This window comes from Salmo trutta, chromosome 7 (assembly GCF_901001165.1).
Source record: "Salmo trutta chromosome 7, fSalTru1.1, whole genome shotgun sequence".
In the NCBI taxonomy this organism is placed as follows: Eukaryota; Metazoa; Chordata; class Actinopteri; order Salmoniformes; family Salmonidae; genus Salmo; species Salmo trutta.
Window position 1 is genome coordinate 46,241,750 of NC_042963.1, and position 26,191 is coordinate 46,267,940.

The window sequence follows — 26,191 nt, forward strand, 5'->3', positions numbered from 1 at the left end:
CCAGCCGGCACCGCCAATCAACAGTGCTGTTACATTAGTGCAAGTGGAAACAGGCATGGCTCTGAATGAAACCTGTTCTAAACCAGACATCGGGGGTGTATTCATTAGTTTCTTATTGGACAAGTTTGGGTGAGCCCCTCCTCGTCTTGGCCCATTTGCTAGTTTGGTTTCTGGTGAATACATCCCAGATGTGTGATAACAGAAAAAACCTACTGTCCTGTTCTTATCTTAACATCTGCAGGTGTGTCTGTTCCAGTTCACTCTCCACTGATAATGGAGTTATTTATACTCAGCTGAGGGTCTATACAAAACTTATAATGGCTTGCTATTTTTTCCCCAAAATGTATCTGACGGTGCTGTTACTATTGCTGGGTCAGGGCTACAATCTATTTTAAGTATAAAACATGTAATTGAAAAAAACTACCCTCCCTAAATTCTTTCTCAAAACATCTTGTCAAGACAAACTCATTAAACCTAAATATTTAAATATCTACTGAAATAACATTTCATATGTAGTTGGTTTGCCATTAAATTATGTAGGCCTTACTTTTAAACAGATAGGACGTTGCTTCAGAAAATCACTCATGTGTACGTAGTACCTCAATTACTCAAAATTAACACACAATCGTGTAGTGACAAATTACATTTATTTGGTAAGTCAGTGTTGACTAGGTAAGAGTGAGGGGGCCTTGTCACCTACAGTAATATCTGCACATTCTAATATTAAGCGAGTTTCCCCTCCTCCCAAAAGTGACTGATTCCATTATTAGGTGAGCTGTAATAAACATTTAATTATACAGTTAAGTCTTACAATTCACTTAAACACTCAAACAGACTGGTGATCACAATTGTAAAGTGCTCTTTTATGCGGGTCAAGGGGCGATAAGTTGGGGCCAGGACTACAATGTGAAATAGTTCAGCCAATAGTATGGTTCCAATAGGGATCAGCCAGGGGGTAAAGGTCAAAGGTCAGCCATGAAGAAGAGAAGGAATTAGGCTGAGTTCTTCTTGAGAAAGTTGATGAGCCCGTTGGTAGAGGAATCGTGAGTGTGGACCTCGGAACGGTCTCTCAGCTCCGGCTCAATGGCCTTGGCCAGCTGTTTGCCCAGCTCAACTCTGAGGGTAGGAAGGAGAATATGACAGATATACAATAAGATATAGGGAAACATATATATTTAGAATTCCATATATGCTTCTCGCTGACACCTACCCCCACTGGTCGTAGCTGTTGATGTTCCACATGACTCCTTGCACAAAGATCTTGTGCTCGTACATGGCTGGAAAACAGAAAAGAAAACTTAGTACCGGTAAATGTAAATAGAAAACGTAACGTAAAAAAAACAAAAAACAATACAAAACATACAAATACAACAAACATCACACAAACAACTACATCACACCTGCCCAAAGCCACATACTTACACCCCCATCACTCTCTGCCACATGGCCTCAAAACGGCCATTTTGTTTCTCTCTACACTTTCAACATTTATATAATAAAGCATTTGACCTTTCCATTTTGTTAAAGACGGACTGGTCGATTTCCTGTTGAGTATACATTTCTTTCAAGATGATTGACGAGAAAAGTATCGTCCAACCCATCAGGTATCCCCTGCACCCTCACATGCCATGTCTTGAAATATGCAGACAGACAGATTAAAAGTAAATTTACATTGTAATACTTCTGTCAGCCAACTTTCTAACTCCGCCCATAACTTTGACTTTATAGCATTCCCAGAAGGCACAGATTATTGAGTCATTGTTAGTTTTACACGTAAGACACGACTCTGCCGTTGTACTGTAGAATTTGTGAATTTTGTCTCTTGTATAATAAATTCTATATATTACTTTATACTGGATTAAGCGTACATTTTTGCTAGCTGTAATTTCATTAGTTATACAGTGCCTTAAGAAAGTATTCACACCCCTTCACTTTTTCCAAATGTAGTTGTGTTACAGCCTGAATTTTAAATGGATTAATTACATTGAGATGTTGTGTCACTAATCTACACACAATACCCCATAATGTCAAAGTGGAATTGTTTTTAGAAATGTTTACAAATGAATAAAATATGAAAAGATGAAATGTCTTGAGTCAATAAGTATTCAACCCCTTTGTTATGGCAAGCCTTAAGTTCAGGAGTAAAAATTTGCTTAACAAATCACATAAGTTCCATGTGCAATAATAGTGTTTAACATGATTTTTGAATGACTACCTCATCTCTGTACCCCACACATACAGATAATTGTAAGGTCCCTCAGTCGAGCAGTGAATTTCAAACATAGATTCAACCACAAAGACCAGGGAAGTTTTCCAATGCCTCGCAAAGAAGGGCACCTATCGGTAAATGGGTAAAATAATAATAATAAATAAATAAAAAGACATTGAATATCCCTTTGAGCATGGTAAAGTTATTAATTACACTTTGGATGGTGTATCAATACACCCAGTCACTACAAAGATACAGGTGTCCTTCCTAACTCAGTTGCCAGAGAGGAAGGAAACCGCTCTGGAATTTCACCATAATGTCAAATGCTCACTAAAACAGTTACATAGTTTAATGGTTGTGATAAAGAAAAACTGAAAGGATTAACAACATTGTAGTTACTCCACAATATTAACCTAAATGAGAGTGAAAAGGAAGCCTGTACAGAATACAAATATTCCAAAACATGCATCCTGTTTGGAATATGGCACAAAAGTAAAACTGCAAAAAATGTGGCTAAGAAATTAACTTTATGTCCTGAATACATGCTTATGCGGGAGGCGTTGCTATATATATATATATATATATATATATATATATATATATATATATATATATATATATATATATATATATTCAGAGACTTATCCCTGTCATGCTTAGAGAAGATCTTATTTCAAGTGTTATTGAAGGGTTGTGGTTGCAGGTTCACTTGGCACATCTAAAGCCTTTTATTTTGGGGTGTTGCTATAGGTCACCAAGTGCTAACAGTCAGTATCTAACTAATTTGTGTGAAATGCTTGATAGTGTATGTGATGTAAATAAAGAGGTCTACTTCCTTGGGGACCTGAATATTGACTGGTTTTCATCAAGCTGTCCGCTCAAGAGGAAGCTTCTTACTGTAACCAGTGCCTGTAATCTAGTTCAGGTTATTAATCAACCTACCAGGGTGTTTACAAACACTACAGGAACAAGATCATCCACATGTATCAATCACATTTTTAATAATACTGTAGAACTTTGTTCTAAAGCTGTATCCGTACCCATTGGATGCAGTGATCACAATATAGTGGCTATATCCAGGAAAGCCAAAGTTCCAACAGCTGGGCCTAAAAGTGTACCAGAGATCATACAAAATATTTTGCTGTGACTTATGTGGATGATGTTAAACATATTTGTTGGTCTGATGTGAATAATGAATCGCATCCAGACGCTGCACTTGATGAATTTATGACATTTCTTCTTCAAATTATTGATAAAGATGCACCTGTTAAGAAAATGACTGTTGGAACTGTTAAGGCTTCATAGATTGATGAAGAATTGAAATACTGTATGGTTGAAAGCGATGGGGCAAAAGGAGTGGCTATTAAGTCTGGCTGCACATCTGATTGGCTTACTTACTGCAAATTGAGAAATGATGCGACTAAACTCAACAAAAAGAAGAATGTTGATGTTGCCAATTCCTTTAATTATTATTTTATTGGCAACGTGGGCAAACTTAGGCAGAAAATGCCAATAATGAACAGTGAGCAATTGTATTCATGCATAAAAAAACAAAGAACATTTTGTAAAGTTAGTGTGGGAGAGGTGGGAAAATTATTGTCGATCAATAATGACAAATCTCTTGGCATTGACAACTTAGTTGGAAAGCTACTGAGGATGGTAGCTGACTCTATAGCCACACCTATCTGTCATATTACTGGTTCTAACAGCAGACCTATAAGCTTGCTGTCAGCTCTTAGCAAACTGTTGGAAAAAATTGTGTTTGACCAAATATAATGCTATTTCTCTATAAACAAATTAAACAACAGACTTTCAGCATGCTTATAGAGAAGGGGACTTAACATGGACTGCACTGACACAAATGACTGATGATTGGTTGAAAGAAATTGATAAGAAGATTGTGAGAGCTGTACTGTTAGATTTCAGTGCAGCCTTTGATATTATTGACCATAACCTGTAGTTGAAAAAACCTATGGTTTTTCAACCTCAGCCATATCGTGGATTCAGAGCCATCTATCTAATAGAACTCAAAGGGTTTTCTTTAATGGAAGCTTCTCTAATGTCAAACATGTAAAGTGTGGTGTACCGCAGGGCAGCTCTCTAGGCCCTCTACTCTTTTCTATTTTTACCAATGACCTGCCACTGGCATTAAACACAGCGTGTGTGTCCATGTATGCTAATGATTCAACCATATACGCATCAGCAACCACAGCTAATGAAGTCACTGAAACCCTTAAAGAGTTGCAGTCTGTTTTGGAATGGGTGACCAGTAATAAACCGGTCCTGAACATCTATAAAACTAAGAGTATTGTATTTGGTACAAATCATTCCTTAAGTTCTAGACCTTAGCTGAATCTGGTAATGAATGGTGTGGCTGTTGAACAAGTTGAGAAGACTAAATTACTTAGCGTTACCTTCGATTATAAACCGTCATGGTCAAAACATATAGATTCAATGGTTGTAAAGATGGGGAGAGGTCTGGCCGTAATAAAGAGATGCTCTGCTTTTTTGACACCACACTCCAAAAAGCAAGTTCTGCAGGCTCTAGTTTTGTCTAAATCTTGATTATTGTCCAGTCGTGTGGTCCAGTGCTGCAAGAAAATACCTAGTTAGGCTGCAGCTGGCCCACAACAGAGCGGCACGTTCTGCTCTTCATTGTAATCAGAGGGCTGATAAATAAATAAATAAATACTATGCATGCCAGTCTCTCTTGGCTAAGAGTTGAGGAGAGACTGATTGCATCACTTATTTTAAATGTAGTTCTGTCCTTGAGCTGTTCTTGGTCTCTCCTATCATTGCTACGCAGACGACACACAATTAATCTTCTCCTTTCCCTCTTCTGATAACCAGGTGGCGAATCGCATCTCTGCATGTCTGGCAGACATATCAGTGTGGATGACGGATCACCACCTCAAGCTGAACCTCGGCAAGACGGAGCTGCTCTTCCTCCCGGGGAAGGACTGCCCTTTCCATGATCTCGCCATCACGGTGGACAACTCCACTGTGTCCTCATCCCAGAGTGCTAAGAGCCTCGGCGTGACCCTGGACAACACCCTGTCGTTCTCCGCTAACATCAAGGCGGTGACCCGATCCTGTAGGTTCATGCTATACAACATTCGCAGAGTACGACCCTGCCTTACACAGGAAGCGGCGCAGGTCCTAATCCAGGCACTTGTCATCTCCCGTCTGGATTACTGCAACTCCCTATTGGCGGGGCTCCCTGCCTGTGCCATTAAACCCCTACAACTCATCCAGAACGCCGCAGCCCGTCTGGTGTTCAACCTTCCCAAGTTCTCTCACGTCACCCCACTCCTCCGCACACTCCACTGGCTTCCAGTTGAAGCTCGCATCTGCTACAAGACCATGGTGCTTGCCTACGGAGCTGTGAGGGGAACGGCACCTCCGTACCTTCAGGCTCTGATCAGGCCCTACACCCAAACAAGGGCACTGCGTTCATCCACCTCTGGCCTGCTGGCCCCCCTACCGCTGCGGAAGCACAGTTCCCGCTCAGCCCAGTCAAAACTGTTCGTTGCTCTGGCACCCCAATGGTGGAACAAGCTCCCTCACGACGCCAGGACAGCGGAGTCAATCACCACCTTCCGTAGACACCCGAAACCCCACCTCTTTAAGGAATACCTGGGATAGGACATAGTAATCTTTCTAACCCCCCCCCCAAAAAAAAGAGATATAGATGTACTATTGTAAAGTGGTTGTTTCACTGGATATCATAAGATGAATGCACCAATTTGTAAGTCGCTCTGGTTAAGAGCGTCTGCTAAATGACGTAAATGTAAAATGTAAATGTCTATTGATGTTCTGTATTATGTCATTCTGTATTATGTTTCATGTTTTGTGTGGACCCCAGGAAGAGTAGCTGCTGCTTTTGCAACAGATAATGGGGATCCTAATAAAAATACCAAATAGAAAGCGTTAGGTTTGGGGCAAATGTAACACATCACAGAGTACCACTCTTCATATTTTCAAGCATCGTGGTGGCTGCATCATGTTATGGGTATTCTTGTCATCGGCAAGAACTAGGGAGTTTTTTGGGGGATAAAAATAAACAGAAGAGCTAAGCACAGGCGAAATCCTAGAGGGAAACCTGGTTCAGTCTGCTTTCCAACAGACTCTGGGAGACAAATTCACCTTTCGGCAGGACAATAACCTAAAACACAAGGCCAAATATCCACTGGAGTTGCTTCCCAAGGAGACATTGAATGTTCCTGAGTGGCCTAGATACAGTTGAATTAACCAGTCAAATGTAACTGAACAAAAATATAAGACACAACACGCAACAATTTTAAAGACTTTACCTAGTAGCAGTTCATAGAAGGAAATCAGCTATTTGAAATAAATTCATTAGGCCATAATCTATGGATTTCACAGGACTGGGCAGGGGCTCAGCCACTGGGGAGCCAGGCCCAGCCAATCAGAATGAGTTTTTCCCCACAAAAGGTATTTTATTAAAGACAGAAATACTCCTCAGTTTCATCAGCCATCCGGGTGGCTGATCTCAGACGATCCCACAGGAGAAAAAGCCGGATGTGGAGGTCCTGGGCTGGTGTGATCTGCGGATATGAGGCCAGTTGGACGTACTGCCAAATTCTCTAAAATGACCTTGGAGGCATCTTATGGCAGAGAAATGAATATTCAATTCTCTGGCTACAGCTCTGGTTTTCATTCCTGCAGTCAGCATGCCTATTGCTCGCTCCCTCAAAACTTGAGACATCTGTGGCATTGTGACAAAATTGCACATTTTAGTGTGGCCTTTTATTGTCCCCAAAACAAGGTGGATCTGTGTAATGATCATGCTGTTTAATCAGCTTCTTGATATTCCACACCGGTCAGGTGGATGGATTATCTTGGCAAAAGAGAAATACTCACTAACAGGGATGTAAACAAATTAGTGGCCAAGATTTGAGAGAAATAATATTTTTGTGCGTATGTAAAATTTCTGGGATGTTTTATTTCAGCTCATGAAATATGGGACCAACACTTTACGTGTTGCGTTTATATTTTTGTTCAGTGTATACAGTGCATTAGGAAAATATTCAGATCCCTTGACTTTTTCCACATTTTATTACGTTCTAAAATGGATTCTAGTCAATCTACACACAATACCCCATAATGACAAAGCAAAAACAGGTTGCAAATGTATTAAATATAGTATGAATGCATAGTTATGATATAATTAAAAATATAGAGCGTGTGAGCTGAGCAGAAAACAAAAAATAAAGCAAAGTACTTTTTGAACTTTGAGGCGCTATGCCTTTGTTGGTACATTAAGCCCTAAAGTCTGTGGATTATGTCATTGTACATACAATGGAGGAAGATTGCCACTTAAATACTGTGGTCAGTTTGTAATACCTTGTAAATGAAAGTATAGTGGCTGGTGGGGGTCTACTTGGGGAGAGTGGGTCCACCGAGGGACTGAAGTGGGATGAGTAGAGGCCCCACACACAGAAGTGTCTGATGTCCTCCCAGTCAACCCGTCCCAATCCCACAAGCCCCTCTCACTAATAATCACCATTGAATCTTAACTATAATGACAAACAAGGAATAATAATGACTTGACATCCTCTCCTAATCTGTCCAGAACTTTTAATCAAATTGACAGCAGGTTTGCAAGTCACCAAAATACATTGTAGTATAGTTAAATCCTTCCTTCTGTCTCACAAGCCAACCCTTCTATCTCCACCTCACCCTCCCAGTTCTCTCCCCTTTACGCCACCCAAGCTTGTTCCAACCTATCATCCAAGCCAATCACCACCTCCCAAGCCTTCCCCTCCCAAGCCAATTTGCCCTCCCTTATCCACCCAGGTAAAGTTTATCCCAACCTCCAATCGTTTCCCACCCATTCTGCCTCTCAGACACATTTACACCCATCAATATATCAACGTACTCATCCATTCACATACAACACATACCATATGCATTCACCCACCCATTCTCTCCAGCTCTCCTTCACCCTCCCATTCACATACCATATGCATTCACCCACCCATTCTCTCCAGCCCTCCTACACATATTCACCCTCCTTCACACTCCCATTCACATGCAGACACATAAAGAGTGGGCACGAGGGGGTGTGTATTGTCTTTTCAGTGTCCATGTAGCTCAGTGGTATCAGCTATGTCTATTGTTACTTCCTAGAGAAGTACAGTTGGGGAAAATAGAGTTTAGATTGTATTGGGGGGAGGGCGGCAGGTAGCCTAGTGGTGAGAGCATTGGGCAAGTAACCAAAAAAGGTTGCTAGATCGAATCCCCAAGCTGACAAGGTAAAAATCTGTCGTTCTGCCCCCTGAACAAGGCAGTTAACTCACTGTTCCTGGCCGTCATTGTAAATTAGAATTTGTTCTTAACTGACTTGCCTAGTTAAATAAAAGGTAAAATATATTTAAAAAAAAGAATATTGTCTCAAATTACAATAAGCTGGTCTTGGGCATCACTGTATGAAGACTAGTGTAGCCCAGCTTCGTTCTTTCAGGGCATTGGGCTCTCTTTCAACTGGAATGGTTTCTTGCAGCCTATTTAGGGCTTCATCGGCACTTGTGAATTCCATCTTTTGTGTTCCCTTCTATACCCACAGCACTGCCGGGAAGCGGAGTTGAGACTTGATTCCTTTTTCCTCCACCGACTGTCTGATTGGAATGTATTGCTTGCGTTTTTTTCTGGACGAATCGAATGGACTGGCCATGGATTTTAATCTCCTTTCCCCTTGTACCTTCAGAATTTTGACTTTGGTCTGAAAGTTCCACAGCTTGTGGATTACCATGTGAGGTTATTTAGCGTTCTTCTGTTTCACGCCGAGCCGATGGAATCGTTCCAGATCCTCCTGTGATATATCCACGCCAAGCTCCTCTGATTTCAGTTTTACCACGTAGCTGGAAAAGTCTCCTTTTCCTCATCTTCCGGTAAGGACAATATTCTCATGTTGTTTCGTCTCATTCTGCTTTCTTGCTGTTCGCAACCTTGTTTCCAGAAGGCTAATTTCATTGTCTTGTTCATTCATGCGCACACCTTGTATGTCTACAACTATAGAATCTACTTTATTTTCCAGCGAATCTACTTTAACAACTGATTGTAACAGTTTGTTTGTTTTGGTGTGCATTGAGAGCATTTTAACAATGTTTTCCTAGATAACCTTTAGCTGTTCATTACTCTCATTTGCATCTCCAAGTTGTTCCTTGTCTTTTCCTCTGAGGGAAGCCATGGCTTGTTTGGTTTGTGTTGCCTAGTCGCTTTACCAACTGATTGGTTCGCTGTTGTACATAACTGACCGCTCACTCTCTCCTAGTTGCTTGGGGATATGTTGATCTATCAATTTTTAGAGACTTCATTTAAAAACTGTTGTCTGGCTTCTACATATAACCACAGTTTTGGTGGTACAAAATGGAGCTTCTCACTCCTCATGTGTCCTATCGGTACCCACATGCACCTCTTCCTTAACGATTCTATAAATCAATATTATAAAATAATACGGTTTTATTCTGGGCAGGGATTGGCTGTTGACATGACAACAGCTACTACAGTACTTACCAACCAGTGCTCCCAGCATGAAGGGTGACAGCTTCTTGAAAACAATGGAGTTGCTGGGCTTATTCCCCTGGAAGACCTTTCATTGAGGGTAAAATACAGTGTTTAACAATAATTGACCAAACATGCTGTACATCAAAGCATAATCCAGAAACAACACTAACAATCAAATGGTGCATATCTTTTCATCAATAGATTATAGACTGACCCAGTGTCTGTCTGGTAAGTGTGGCAGTTACTGTGTCCCCTATTCCCTTTATAGTGCACTACTTTTGATAAGAGCCTCATGGCCCATAGGGCTCTGGTCAAAAGTAATGCAACTGTGTCTGATGAGTAAATCCACTCACTTTGTGTGGCAGCAGTTGCTCCAGCTCTGCTCCTCCCAGGCCAGTGGCCTCCAGCTCTTTCCTGGCTTCGTCTGAAGTCTTCCCCTTCATCAGGGCCTCCGTCTGGGCCAGGAAGTTGGCCATCAGGATCTATGGAGATCCAGAGGTATGGTCAAATACATACATATTAATGAACTGTTTTAAATCATACTCTGTATGTACATTTGGCATCATTCTGTGTTTGACAGAATACTAGTCCGAAAAAATGAAATGAATTAAAGTCTGAATAAATTAAGACAGAGCTGACAGTTTCAATGGTTGAACGATAGAATAGGTTATGTGGGAGAGTGAGGGTGTAAGCGTAGAGGATGATGGATTAGCCATTAGGGTACTAATGGATTTAGGGAGCCATGAGGTTGCACTACCTTGTGGTGGAGGCTGTCCCTGATGGGGTGCTGTGTTTGGGCAGGAATGAGGAAGTCAGCAGGAATCATGCGTGTGCCTGGAAGGGTCAAAACACAAAAGGTTACATGGAGAGGTCACATTTTATTTTAATCTCATTTCAGCCGTTATTAGGGAATGATATAATAGCAACTGGTTCATATACTGTAACAGTCTATATTATGAACAAGGGCCTGGAGGACAGGACAGGTGTGTGGCAATTACCTTGGTGGATGAGCTGGTAGAAGGCGTGCTGTCCGTTGGTTCCGGGCTCGCCCCAGACGATGGGTCCGGTGTGGTAGTTGACACGAGCGCCATCTTTAGTGATGTACTTCCCGTTGGACTCCATGTCGCCCTGTGGATAAAATACAGTTAAAGTTATGTTGGTTAGACTGAAATGTTTGCTTCATAAATAAAAAAGGTGAAACATTGAAAGGAAGCGATGTAAGGTAATCTATGATTATGAATCACTTCTTATATTCTAGCACACCTGCAAGTCACCCTTATTAGAAATAGTGTTTTCCTTCCCTTTGTAAATCTGACAGACTGGATAGGTGCAAGCAAAAGCTTCAGCAAGTGTTCACCATATTACTATCACCTATCCAATTAAATTCAAATTGTCTACTCAACATGATCCTGTCCCTGGTTTCTCTTGTCTAGCCCAAACAGATGCCCCGTCCCGGTCCCAACAACCCTAGCATGTGGCCATTCCTGGCTCCTGCCTGCCTGTATTACTCAGAACTAGGTTCAAATGCAAAATCATTTAAAATCACTTCAGCTGTGGTTGTTCGGACTTGTCTGTTGAATGGAACCAATATTAAATTCCCAAAGTCCAAACCCCACCCACCTGGCACGCCAAGCATGCTAAAGCAAACGCTCAAAGTATTTGAAAGATTTCAAATAGTATTTGAACCCATGTACAGCCGCCTGCCTGACCTGCTGGAAGTATGCAGCGAAGCGATGCATGTACTGGTCGTAGGGAAGCATGGCATGGGTCTCGGCCTGGAAGAAGTTGATGTACCAGACACCCAGCACGGCAAGCAGAACGGGGACGTTCTGCTCAATGGGGGTGCTGCGGAAATGGTTGTCCTGGGAAAGATAACGCAGTCATTTATAACAACATATAATTCTAAACGTATCTAGTTTGGGATTATTTTCAATTGCCCCTGAGGGGATAAATAGTTGTGTTGAATTGACACTATGTGAAGGAGAAATGTGCTTACCATCCAGTGAGCACCAGCCAGAAGCTGCTCAAAGTTCTCAAACCCTGCATGGTGACAGGAGAGGTAGAAAAAAAAGTGTTAGGAGGATCAACTCTTAAACTCAAATTACTAGTAGAAGTATTAGTTATGCTGCTTTCGATGAATTCCATTTCAATTCACAAACCAACTTTTTGCATTTGACAAAAAGTGCAAATCTGCAATATACAGATATACACTACATCCATAGAGCTCTAATATTGACAAACAGACACACATACATACCTATGTGCAGTGCAATGGACAGCCCAATAGCCGACCACAGGGAGTAACGCCCTCCAACCCACTGAGAAAAAGCCAACATGACATCACAGTCACAAAATCAACCACTACAGAGCGGCAAGGTTCCTTTTTCTTACTCAAAACCTTGAAATGTTATACAAAAACAGACAATGGCCATCACCTCGACAGTGTACTAGTCAAACTATACTGCAATTGTACACAGAATCGATGCACCCTTTCTTTAAAAACACACTAATTCGTCAACATCGCTCATTTCCAATAGATGCGGTAAAGAGGTCAATGGAACGCAGACCAAGGGGGATAGAAGAACGCCGGATTGGCGCACATACAACAAATCTGTGGATATTCGTCATGATTGATGTATTGTAACAGGCCCACAATGTGGTTACTAAAATCCGATTTGAATATATTTGGCTCTTTTTGCTACATAACATTTAGAAGTAGTCCCTTTTCAGATTAAGAAGAAGTAACTCCGGTCCGTACAAGCTGGTAGCATAGAGAAATCGGTGGTGGTAGTCAGTCATTTTTAACTGTAATGCAGTTGATTGGTGATTATACAAGCATTATACTCAGATTTTTACCTCAACATAGTGTGAAATATACATAAACAATAGCCTAAATGTAGGCCAACTTTGCTGGAGGGCAATGAGGAGATTTGGGATCTTTCCCCCACTGAATCTTTCCCCAATGTGTTTCCATGGCATTTCCATTGTTTTAATCGAGTTCAAATGACCTCTTTACCGTATGCGTCTATGGTTCAGAATGTAACGTGTCGATACCATATCCACAAATTCATACGCTTAACAGTTGCATTCCAAATTCTTTTGAAATAAATACCACACCCAGAATGTGGTCAAAATATCTCCCAGCAGAAAAATAATGCAGAAATGCTTTTTATACAAACCATGTCAATTACAATTGGCAAAATAATGGCTCACTTTAGTTCAGATTCATTCAATTATTAAATAGGGGGTCAGAGGCTAACTCAGTGTGCATAGAAGTGTATACTTACATCCCAGAATTCAAACATGTTGTTTGTGTCAATACCAAACGCCTGCACTTTGGGCTGGAAGAGAAGGGAGACAGCAAAAAGAGTAACAGTCAAAGTTACTTGTGCAATATACCGGTCGGCAGGCAGGTAACAATGTAAGGTGGAAAGTGTCATTCAAAATGTCCACTTACTGCATTGGTGGACAGTGCCACAAAGTGCTTGGCAACAGTAGATTGCTGTGAAGAAGAAAATATAATTAGTCGATCCAAATGTGATATGACACTCCAGCTGCGCTTTTAACTGTCCTAAACTGACCTGTGTGGCTAAAATTATGTATTGTCCGCAGAGAAACTATTAAAATCATTGGCTGAATTTAAGCGGAACTTATAACGGCATTGGTTACAGACAAAGGTGTCTTGTGATTGGCTGTCAGGAGTCTACTCACGTCCTTGGCTGTCTGGAGGAACCAGTCCCTGGCAGACTCAGCATTGGTGATGGTCTCCTGGGTGGTGAAGGTCTAAAAAAGGACAACAGTGTAACATGAGTCCCGGTGGAAGTAGTACACAGCGTGTGACACTGAAGGAGCACCATTAACCTGCCACCTTTTCCAGCTTCAAACCATAAACTATTATTCAAACATGAATCACACATTACCAGAACACAACCATGTATACACAGATTATTAACCACCATGGCACTGAATGAGACATTGATTTATAGCATTGAATTATTTAAGCATCTAGAGCCCTATGGCTTTAGGATGTGTGTAGCCATGGCAACAGGAGGAGGTGTGTGTGTGTGTGTGTGTGTGTAGAGTCAGTCTGTCACCTTGGAAGCGATGATGAAAAGGGTGGTTTCAGCGTTGAGCTGGGCCAGAGTCTTAGCCATGTGTGTGCCGTCAATGTTGGACACGAACCACACGTTGGGGCCACCCTTAGAGTAGGGCTTCAGGGCCTCAGTCACCATGAGAGGACCCTGAGAGGAGGATGCACAACATTACGGTGTTACCATTTCAACTTCCCTCTTCCTATGTGCAATTAAAATGTAACTGTGTTTTCGGTATCCATTAGGACTTCAGAGCTCTTAGAGAGGATACACAATATTATGAGAAATGACAGCATGACAAAATGATTTGAATCAAATCCCAGTAACTACGAGTACCAAGACAACAGCTCAAGCATACTCTTTGTTCTGTTGCCTACCGTGACACCTACAGCATACTGTAGCTTTGCATCAACACCCCAGCAGTGTATTCTCTGCTTATACCACAGCTTAGCGACACAATAATAATTCATTTATAGCTCACTACTGTAATACCAAAGCAGACAAGTTCAGAAAATAGCTGTATTTTGTAGTTTGAAAATAACAACTTTCCAAATACTCAAGGTAGTAGAAGAAAGTTTAGAGTTTCAACTAAAAGGCAACTATTTTCTTTGATTTTCAAATACAGGTCTCAGAAAACTCAATCATATTTCAAAAGGATTTTGAATACCTCTCAGAAAACCAAATAATATTTTAAGGTATTTTAATATATGCAAGTGATTTGAAACCTAGAAAATATTTGATGGCTGCTACATATTTGATAAAGTACCAAAAACTATAACAGTTAGTTTAATCAGTCTAAATATATCATCATAAGCACATAGTTTGGAGGGCTCTTAGATGTTCATCTTTATATAACCTAGAATTACATACACGAGGGACATGGAATCCCCTCAACATCAGAGTAGACCACTTATGCAGCTTCAAAATGACTAACACACATATTTTCATGAGTGAGACAAGGAAATACAGTAACACTTGACATCAAGTTCCTATACATGTGTAGTAACTCTTTACAATAGCAACATTGTTATTACATAAGTCAAATAAGGAACAGACACCAAGTATTATGCAACTACTAAATACAACAGCAGTTACCAGCAAAAAATCTAATAAAATGAAAAACATATATAAAAAGCATTGAAGGGGGATAGAAGGAATGTTGCTCCAAAAGTGATTACAGTTTTATTATTACAGAGGCAGAAGAACAGTTTAATGTTAAGTGTTACTGAAAACGCTAACAGTAACAAAATATGGCTATGAAGTGTCGAAAGGAAACAAAATATCCCAAAACTGCCTTCTTGAATCAACTACAGCCAAGGTAGGTGGAACATCATGCTAGTGTAACAGTGTAGGTTCCGTCCCTCTCTTCGCCCCAACCCGGGCTCGAACCAGGGACCCTTGCACACATCAACAACTGACACCCCACGAAGCAACGTTACCCATCGCGCCACAAAAGCCGCGGCCCTTGCAACGCAAGGGGAAACCCTACTTCAAGTCTCAGAGCGAGTGACGTCACTGATTGAAACGCTATTAGCGCGCACCACCGCTAACTAACTAGCCATTTCACATCGGTTACACTAGTTTGTATTCTGAGTAAACTATCCCTTGAAATATGGTATAGTGCGTGTTCGAAACAAGAACACTTACCCTCAAAGTTGTTTTTGCTAAGCATCCAACTTGGAATTATTTTCAGGTATCATACAATTGTGGCTTTCAAACTTTTCAGTGGCATGTTGAAAGAGTCATACAGTAGTTGAGCGTCACAACTTATTTATACTTACAGTACCTATAGAAAGTCTACACCTCCTTGGATTTCTTCACATTTTATTGTGTTACAAAGTGGGATTAAAATTGATTTAATTGTCATTTTTTGTCAACGATTTACACAAAAAAAACCAATTATAACATTTTGTAAAGATTAATAAAATTAACCACTAATATACCTTGATTAAGTATCCCCCCTTAGAAAATACAGGTTAGAAACCACGTTGGCAGCGATTACAGCTGGGAGTCTTCTTGGGTAAGTCTCATAAGAGCTTTGCATACTTGTACTGTGCAATATTTGCCCATTATTCTTTTTTAAATTCTTCAAGCTCTGTCAAGTTGGTTGTTGATCATTGTTAGACTGCCATTTTCATGTCTTGCCATAGATGTTCATGAACAATCCAGGTGTGCAAAGCTCTTAGAGAGTTACCCAGACAGACTCAAAATCAAATTTTATAGGTCACATACACATGTTTAGCAGATGTTATTGCAGGTGTTTCGAAATGCTTGTGTTTCTAGCTCCAACAGTGCAGTAATATCTAACAATTCACAACAATACACATAAAACTAAAAGTTAAAGAATGAAATTAAGGAATATATAAATATTAGGATGAGCTGTAATCGCTACCAGAGGTGATTCTAACATGCACTGACTCAGTGGTGTGAATACTTGTGTAAATGAGATGTTTCTGTATAATATTTTCAATATATACAATAAAAACATGTTTTCACTTTGTCATTATGGGGTATTGTGTGTAAACGTGTGAGAAAATAAATCTATGCGGTTTAGTACATCTACAGCATATTATTCACTTGACCATGCTCAAAGATATATTAAATGGCTGATTTGTTATTGTTACCCATCTACACATCACTGCCCTTCTTTATGAGGATTTTAAAAAGCGTCCTGATCTTTGCAGTTGATTATGTGCTTGAAATTCAATACTTGACTGAGGGACCTTACAGATGTATGTATGGGGGACAGAGGAAGAGGTAGTCATTAAAACCTCATGTCAACCCCAACCCCTAACGGTTAAATAAAGGTGGAAAAAATATTATTTCACACAGAGTGAGTCCATATAACTTATGTGATTTGTTAAGCCAAATTTGACTTCTGAACTAATTTAGGCTTGCCTAATCAAAGGAAGTGAATACGTATGCAACGATTATACTTTAGTTTTTTAATTTGTATTAATTTGTAAAAAAAACATGTCATTAGAGTATTTTGCGAAGATCAATGACAAGAAATTACATTTAAATCCATTTCAATGCCACTTTGTAACAAATGTGAAAAAAGGGGGTGTAAACTGTCTATAAGCACTATATCTATACATAATATTATTGATTAATTGGTTTGACTTGATTATGTGCCCCTGGGGCAATGACAGTCAGGAGACTGGACATTTACAAAATGTTCAGATAGAAATGTATTGTGTAGATCAAATATGACTTTCATTTTTTATTTGTATTTAACCTTTATTTAACTAGGCAAACCATTTAAGAAGAAATTCTTATTTACAATGACAGCCTACCCCAGACAAACCCTAACGACACTGGGCCAATTGTGCACCACCCTATGGGACTCCCAATCACGGCCGGTTGTGATACAGCCTGGAATCGAACCAGGGTCTGTAGTGACGCCTCTAGCACTGAGATGCAATGCGTTAGACCGCTGCGTCACTCATTTTGGAATAGTATACGAGATTGTGTGTGCTCTATTCATTCTATTTACATTATATCTTCAACATGCAGTTCCAGATAAAGCCATGTCATTAGTTGAAGGCAGCCAATCCAATATTTTCAGAAAAGTAGTCATTTCCTATGATCTGTACTCAAATATTTATATTTTTAACAAGTAGTTGCTTTCTCATATCTGTACTCAAATAGTAATTAAAACAATTCTGTATTCAAATAGTTTTAAAAAGTAGTCTCTTTCTGAGATTTGATTTCAAATAGTTAAAAAAAATATATATATTTTTTGTTGGATCTGTATTAAAATCGTAACTATTTGTTCCCACCCAAAAAATTGTTACTTTCCACAAAGCTAAGTTAAAACTATAGTTACCCCAGGTCTGTACCAAAGCCATATATGGCTCTGTGAGACTATTGAATAGCTCAGAGGAATACAACAGGAAATATCTGACTCAAATAATGAACCATTACAGTTTATAATATTCAGCATGACTCAGTCAAGCATCCAATACAATAGGACACGTCTACATCTTCATTTGAATTGTTTTAAATAAGTGGGAACAAGAAAAGAAAATAAGAGAAGAGGAAAAAAGAAAATAAGAATTGTATGGACTCATGGTCCTGCCACACATACCTAAACGTACGCTACGGTCACAAGACGCAGGCCTCCTTATTGCCCCAAGAATTTCTAAGCAAACTGCTGTAGATAGGGCTTTCTCCTATAGAGCTGTATTTTTTATTGAATGGTCTGCCAATCCATGTGAGAGACGAAAACACGGTCGCAGGTTCAAATCCCTGAGCCGACTAGATGAAAAGAAAATCTGCCAATGTGCCCTTGAGCAAAGACACTTAACGCTAATTGCTCTTCTAAGTCGCACTGTATAAGAGCGTCTGCTAAATTACTAAACCTTTTTTTATTTTTTTTAATTAAGAGGGGTCCTATGAAGGTGAATGGCAAGGAACTGGAGTAACAAACCATCCTTGCTGTCTATGCCTGGCCGGCTCCTACTCATCACTGGGATTCTCTGCCTCGGATCCTATTGCAGGGTCTGAATCACTGGCTTGCTCGCTCTCTCCCATGCCGTCCCTAGGGCGCATTTACTCCTAAGGTGTTGAACTGTTGACCCTGCTGGTCATCTATGAACATTTGAACGTCTTGAAGAACAATCTGGTCTAAATGGCCATGTACTCTTATAATCTCCACCCAGCACAGCCAGAAGAGGAATGGCCACCCCTCTGAGCCTGGTTCCTCTAGGCTTTTTCCTAAGTTCCTGACTTTCTAGGGAGTTTTTCCCAGCCACTGTGCTTTTACATCTGCATAGCTTGCTCTTTGGGGTTTTAGTCTGAGTATCTGTATAAGCACGTTGTGACAACTGCTGATGTAAAAAGGGCTTTAGAAAATACAATGGATTGAAAATAAGAAAATAGTTGTTTGACAAGTCAGTCACACACTCACCAGGTCAGACCCACCGATCCCAATGTTTACAACATCAGTGATGGCCTTTCCACTGAAGCCCTTCCACTCGCCACTACGCACTTTCTGCAACACACACAAAAAAATAGAGGCACATGTCAGATGTGTGCGTACATCAACAATGCGAGATAATCTACCACCTTTTCAAATACTCTTATTTCTGACGCCGTCAACTACAATACAGTTAATTAACTATATTAATTAATTTATTCACAAATCTTACATTTTTGTGTAGTGACTGTGTTGCATTTTAATCCATTCAGATTTAGTTTAAGACCACCCAATAACATACTGCCAATTTCCCAGACACAATTGTCCTGGAAACTTCCCCATAGATGCATAAAGATGGAAAATATCAAACTTTATTTGTTACATGCACCGAATACAACAAGTGTAGACCTTATCGTGACATGCTTACTTACAAGCCCTTAACCAACTGTGCAGTTCAAGAAGAGTTAAGAAAATATTCACCAAATAAAAAAAAATATATATATATATATTACTTTTAGTTTAAGTAACACAATTATGAGGCTATATACAGTGGGAACCGGTACCGAGTCAATGCGCGGGTGTACAGGTTAGTTGAGGTAATTTGTACACGTAGTTAGGGGTGAAATGACTATGCATAGATAATAAACAGTGAGTAGCAGCAGTGTACAAACAAGTGGGGGGGGGGGGGGTTTCAATGTAATAGTCCGTTGGCCATTTGATTAATTGTTCAGCAGTCTTATGGCTTGGGGGTAGAAGCTGTTATCTCTATGTAAAGATGAAACTGGACTCCACTCACATGACAGAAGGCCTTCATCTTGTCCAGGACCCTGTTGACCTCGGGCATGACGTCCTGGCCATCTACGTTAATGGGAGTGTTGGAGCGGTTACGCAGGGCAATGTGGAGGACGGCACGGCCCTACACATGCGCGCGCACGCAGACATGCAAAAATACACACAGTTAGGGGAGGGGGAAGAAACTTGAACATTATAACATACTTATTAATCATGACTAAGATGTTTATTACTTAAAGGGATAGTGCAACATTTTTTTGCCCAAGCCTCTAAGAAATATATAATCATCTCAATACCATACAAATAGTGATATCAAAAGCTGAATTCCATTCTTTGCATGTGTAAACATATCGAATAAGACCTATGTGTATATAACGTGCAGTCTCACTGAGGAAGTGGTTGCACAATGTTGTCATTGTGTCATGAATAGTGTTTGGAGAGTGGGTGGGAAGCACGATTTCCCTGCATGACTTTGTAATAGTGACCACAAAGTGTGCAACAACTGCCCACTCTTTAGAGAAGAGTTATTGTGAGTGTCCTACTTTGTCAAATTTCAGAGTAGCCTCCTCTCATCTCGTAGGTAGCATAGTGTTATTACAATACAATGATTATATTTGTACGGTTACTGCAGTATAATCTGAATTTTCCTCGACTTTAATTTTCTCTATCTGCCAGTGTTAAAAAAGTTAAAATGTTCAGACAAAGTACCACAATAGAGAGAGCAAGAACTCAGGTAGTCCTGGTACCTCAGTGAAGTTAATCTTCTCTCCAGAGAACATCTTGTCTCTGGCTTCCTCCACTCCCCTGGACTTGGCCTGCACAAGAAAGATGAAACTTAATGTGAGTTAATTGTTGCCATCATATGCAATCATTGAATAGCAACCTTGTTGCTACCATCTGCAATCATTCAATGCCCACAAACAGGTTATTACAACATAAGTAGCATTTGCGACAGCACTAACCGGTAGGACTAGAAATGTCTTGATTTTAGCAATCCTTCTTCCTTAAACATAAGAAGGAAGTGTTGGTCTGAATTTACTGTCCGTTTCACCACATTCCCAGGGTACTAGTCTAGAATGATACTCTGGATGAATGAATAGAAGTGGGTGGGCTGGCCAAACTCCAATTACAAGGACCTTTTCCATTTCTGTCAAATGTGTTGTCAACAGTGTACTCTCAGGGGTTCTATTGTTGGGGAATGGACTGGAATTGCTGATGTGACTGTATAATATGAAGAGACATTTTTAAGTATTAAATGCTACTAGATGCATTGCATTATCAACATTTCTCACAGCCATCTGGTATCTAGCACAGCAATAATCAGTTGACGTGCAGAGGTAGGACTATAAATAGATTTTCACTAAGGGCGAAGAGTCTTAAGGTTGATGAGGGTTGACAGCTGAAGCCATGCCGGCTGCGTGCATGTATGATACGTTCACATCAGTGATGTGCAGTCAGGGTAGGTAGTGCTTAACCTGTGATAATATAATAAAAAGAGCTGTTATGAAAAGTCAAATAAAAAAATTAAATTATATTTAAAAAAGGTTGTTGAAAAAAAAAAAAATTCTGGTGGTTTTTATGCTCAAAATAAAAGTTTGCTAGGGTATTAATTCCTTCCCAGCCATTCAAATCGTTCTCACTTCATCTGACCTCGGCCCAAATTCCTCACTCCTGTCCTACCTTACCTGTTGACAGGAACCAGACTATGGTCCTTCTCCTCTCCATAGGATACCTAATATCAAGCCAGCAGCATACCACCCTGCATGCCACTGCTGGCTTGCTTCTGAAGCTAAGCAGGGTTGGTCCTGGTCAGTCCCTGGATGGGAGACCAGATGCTGCTAGAAGTGGTGTTGGAGGGCCAGTAGGAGGCACCCTTTCCTCAGGTCAAAAAAAATAAAATATCCCAAAGCCCCAGTGCAGTGATTGGGGACATTACCCTGTGTAGAGAGCTGTTTTTCAGATGGGATGTTAAACAGGTGTCCTGACTCTCTGTGGTCACTAAAGATCCCATGGTACTTATTGTAAGAGTAGGGGTGTTAACCCTGGTGTCCTGGCTAAATTCCCAATCTGGCCCTCATACCATCATGGTCACCTAATCATCCCCAGTTTACAATTGTCTCATTCATCCCCTGTAACCATTCCCCAGATTATTGCTGTAAATGAGAATGTGTTCTTAGTCAATTTACCAGGGTTAAACCAATAACATGTCCTTTCTCACTTAGTAGATTTCCATGCCCTCAGTTATAATATCGTAACATGAATAAGGATGTTTAGAAGTTAGTACCCAACACTAAATCAGAAGAAATGAGTCTTCCATGAACGTTATTCAGTTTGTCCTTCTCTTAGGCTTTATTTGTGTCCAGGAAACAGCCCCTCTTAAAGGTCTGGATTAACAAGACTATTCCTGTCAAACAAGCAAACCAATAAAGTCCCAAACATAGTGTTTTGTAATGGTATTGGGTTGGGTTTAAAAAGGTACATTTTAGTGCGTGGGTGACGGCGAGAAACCAAATTGTGCAGTTTGAAGCCATGTGGCGGATGAGTGATGCGGGCACTGGAGATGGGGGTGGGTCTGGACAGGTGCAATGTAGTTGAAATAGAGAATTGCACCATTACGATAGTCCTCTCAGAGAGCTGCCATTTGCTGGACTATTCAAGGAGAAGCATTAGGTTGCTAAGAGCAGGATAAACTGAATTGCTTTCATGGTGGACTGGCTTGACCACACAATTTATTTTCATAATTTTAAAAAGCTATTGCCTGATGACTCAAACTGAATTCTTCCGCTGCTCTATATTCGCTACATACTTCAGTCTGAGACCACCATCGTTGAAGTTATTTGCGGTGACATCAAAATGAAGTGTTGTACAAAATAAAGTTAATCACCAATCAGTGTATCAAAGCCAACGAAACGCCACTTTACCTACGTGTGTTCTGACTCTGGACCAACTCATTGGGTTCTGGGACCAATCACAACGGTTGGAAAGTGTTTGCATTCTAGAAATCGTCAGGGAGGTACTCAGATCCAGACTCAATGCGGAAAAGAACCTAACGTCTGTGGGCGTGGAGTAGCGTTTGACCGGAGCAAGGAGTTCGGTTAGCCAGGCAACAAAAGCTATTGGTTTTCTACCCAAAGTTGCAAAGAAAAATGTTGTGAAACATTTGATGAACACAAGCGACCAGCTAAATGGATAAAAGAGTGTGGTGGTAGTAGCAGGAACAGCAGCATCTAGTGGGCAAAACATGATACTTTCACACGAATTTAGGGTAAATAATGTAAGTGACTTCAATGGCTAATTTCTCTAAACACTGGTTGTTGAGGTGGGATTGGTTTTTAATATACTTAAGCATCAAAAGTAAATGTAATTGCTAAAATATACTTAAGTATCAAAAGTAGATGAAAAAATATAATTTCAGATTCCTTATAAAAAAAAAGCAAAGTAGACAGGCCCATTTTCTTGTTTTTAAAATTTACAGAAAGCCAGGGGCACACTCCAACACTCAGACATTATTTACAAAAGATGCATTTGAGTTTAGTGTGTCCGCCAGACCATAGGCAGTAGGGATGACCACGTGTTCTCTTGATAAGTGCGTTAATTTCACAATTTTCCTGTCCTGCTAAGGAAGCATTCAAAATGTAGCGAGTAAGACAGTCATGAAGAGGACATGACAAAACCTATTCCCCCTCAGGAGACTGAAAAGATTTGTCATGTGTCCTCAGAAGGTTCTACAGCTGCACCATCGAAAGCATCCTGACTGGTTGCATCACTGCCTGGTATGGCAACTGCTCGGCCACCGACCGCAAGGCACTACAGAGGGAAGTGCAAACGGCCCAGTGCATCACTGGGGCCAAGCTTCCTGCCATCCAGGAACTCGATAACAGGCGGTGTCAGAGGAAGGCCCTAAAAATTGTCAATGACTCCAGCCACCCTAGTCATAGACTGTTGTCTATGCTACCGCACAACAAGCGGTACCGGAGCGCCAAGTCTAGGTCCAAGAGGCTTCTAAACAGCTTCTATCCCCAAGCCATAAGACTCCTGAACACCTAATCAAATGGCTACCCAGACTATTTGCATTGCCCCCCCCCCCCCTCTTTTACACCACTGCTACTCTCTGTTGTTATCATCTATGCATAGTCACTTTAATAACTCTACCTGCATGTACATATTACCTTAACTAACCGGTGCCCCTGCACATTAACTCTGTACCGGTACCCCCCTGTATATAGTCTTGCTATAGTTATTTTACTGTTGCTCTTTAACTACTTGTTACCTTTATTTCTTATTCTTATTTTTTTAAACTGCCTTGTTGGTCAGGGGCTCGTAAGTAAGCATTTCACTGTAAGGTCTACACCTGTTGTATTCGGCGCATGTGACTAATACAATTTGATTTGAGAACTTTGGGTTGTCAGGGAAAATTCATGGAGTAAAAAGCACAACATTTTCTTTAGGAATGTAGTAAAGTAAAAGTGGTCAAAAATATAAATAGTAGAGTAAGGTACAGATACTCAAAAAGAACAACTGAAGTAGTACTTTAAAGTATTTTTACACCCCTGTGTATAGGTCCTTGATGTAGGTCGGTCATTCCCATTGAGTCAAAACTGAGAGCAAACATCTGGTAGATGTTTGCTATAGTTATGAGAAGACACAACACTGATATGTTTTACCATGGCCAGCAGCATCCTCATGACTTCCTCATTGACAAGGTTCTTGGAGTAGTCAAGCAGGATGTCTCCATCGTCTGTCTCAAGGGTTGTGCTACCAAGGAAGGAGATAACAGAAAACAAATGTCATAATCTAGAATGATCAAATAGGGTTTCTAACAAATTCCTTATCATTTCTATGTACAGTGATAAAATGTATCTTACTGTGTCAATTACATCATTTACTCTGAATTGTAACAAGACTACGTGTTACTGACTGTATGTGTTGCAGTGCTACAGTGTGGCTTGGAGAGACAAGGTACACAATTGTATTATCAACTTTATTACCCCAAGCCACAAGACCTCTGAACAATTAATCAAATGGCCACTGGACTATTTACATTGACACCCCCCCATTTGTTTTGTACACTGCTGCTACTCGCTGTTTATCATCATCTATGCATAGTCACTTCACCCCTACATCCCTCATCTAACATATACCCCGCACACTGACTTGGTACCGGTACCCACTGTATATAGCCTTCTTGTTGTTATGCAACTTTCTTTTTTTAATATAATAAAAACATGTATTTTTTCTTTGGTATATTTGCTAAATATTTTCTTAACTCTTCTTGAACTGCACTGTTGGTTAAGGGCTTGCAAGTAAGCATTTCACGGTAAGGTCTACACTTGTGATATTCGACGCATGTAACAAATAAAGTAGAATTTGATTACGGAAGATGGTGCAGGTTTTATTGTAGGGGCGTAGCTAGCTAGCCTTGTTGCTTAACGGCTGGCGTACGTGCGACTGCAGACCCCTCCGTTAGAACGTCGTGACAGCAATCTTCATGGTTACATTGTTACAGTAAATTTGTCAGTGGTACCTAAAATATGTCTATACTGAGTTTAGGTCCCTCGTTAGCTAGACTTAAAACGCCTACCGGTAGGCTATGTATGTGCAAAACTGCACGTAGATAGCCAACTCCAGCTGCTGAATGAAAGGAAGCGGACATACAGCTTTAGCTAGTTAGGGCTAACATTACCTAGCAAGCTAACCCAGTTAAATGGGGCCCTACATAAAACGAATACAGTTGACAGCTCGATAACAATATAGCTAGTTATAATGTAACTGGGTGTAGTAGAGTGAAATGGAACATGACGAACTTTTCACAAAGCAGATACTAAGCTATGTTTTACGACTAAAAAAACAATCGATCACAAACGATGACCTTGTACTGTGTACTCATACAAGTATGAAGCGCTTGCTATTAGCCAGATAACTACATAGCTAAAAGACAAATGACTATTATTGCTTCCCTGCTTATATTGTAAAGCTTAGTTATGGAATCACATTTGATTGGTACCAAGGTGTACAAAAAAAACGCATCCCATGCACTACCTCTATAGTTAGCTAGCTAACGTTAGCTCCGTATTCAATTGTTTGACCTATACCGTTACTGATGCAAGATACCGTGCCTAATGTCTGTACAGCATCGGCTATTGGTCATAATAACAATCGAAAGCTTACTTACCTAAATTTGCTGAATCTATCCTTGTCAGCATCAAACATGTCCCTCATGTTGAGGTTCCCAGCTTTGGATTTGTACCATTGTTCAAGTTTCTGGAAATGTGGATCGCTTGAAAGCCCCATGGTGGCGGTTGAATTGATAATGATCGCGTTAAAACCCTACTTCCGTGCGTGTAGGATGAAAGGGCAATTCAGTGTGAGAGGCTGAGGAATAAGAACGGGCTATGCGGACACGCCTGGTGCCCAAATTGATGACGTAGGTCGCACAGCGAGTGTCGTGTGGAGACGAACAAATTCAGTTAAGCCAGTCATCTTGAAAGCAATGGCGTCTTTTTAGCAGGCAGTAACTTCATGGTTCGTTGGACAGTCTATGGGGGAAATTGTTATTTTGTAAGGTTTTTATATAAACGCCTAAAATAACGTCTGTGGTAAACACAGGCTTAAGAGATCTTATACATTTTGTTCTATAATCTTCATCAC

The 26,191-nt window shown here is 40.4% G+C and overlaps 1 protein-coding gene across 1 annotated transcript; it reads right to left on the reverse strand.

Moving 5' to 3' along the window:
- Window positions 1–628: 628 nt before the first annotated feature.
- On the reverse strand, window positions 629–25,945 carry gpia (glucose-6-phosphate isomerase a). The gene is made up of 18 exons (XM_029759141.1): window positions 25,716–25,945; window positions 24,208–24,298; window positions 20,290–20,358; window positions 19,548–19,667; window positions 18,743–18,826; window positions 13,834–13,980; window positions 13,451–13,522; window positions 13,197–13,241; window positions 13,027–13,080; window positions 11,997–12,057; window positions 11,736–11,779; window positions 11,449–11,601; window positions 10,738–10,867; window positions 10,497–10,573; window positions 10,093–10,221; window positions 9,749–9,824; window positions 1,211–1,277; window positions 629–1,116 (listed from the first exon to the last, which is right to left on the reverse strand). Exons 1-18 carry the CDS (start codon window positions 25,832–25,834, stop codon window positions 993–995), a joined length of 1,662 nt encoding a protein of 553 aa, XP_029615001.1. The 5' UTR covers window positions 25,835–25,945; the 3' UTR covers window positions 629–992.
- Between the last annotated feature and the right edge of the window lie 246 nt (window positions 25,946–26,191).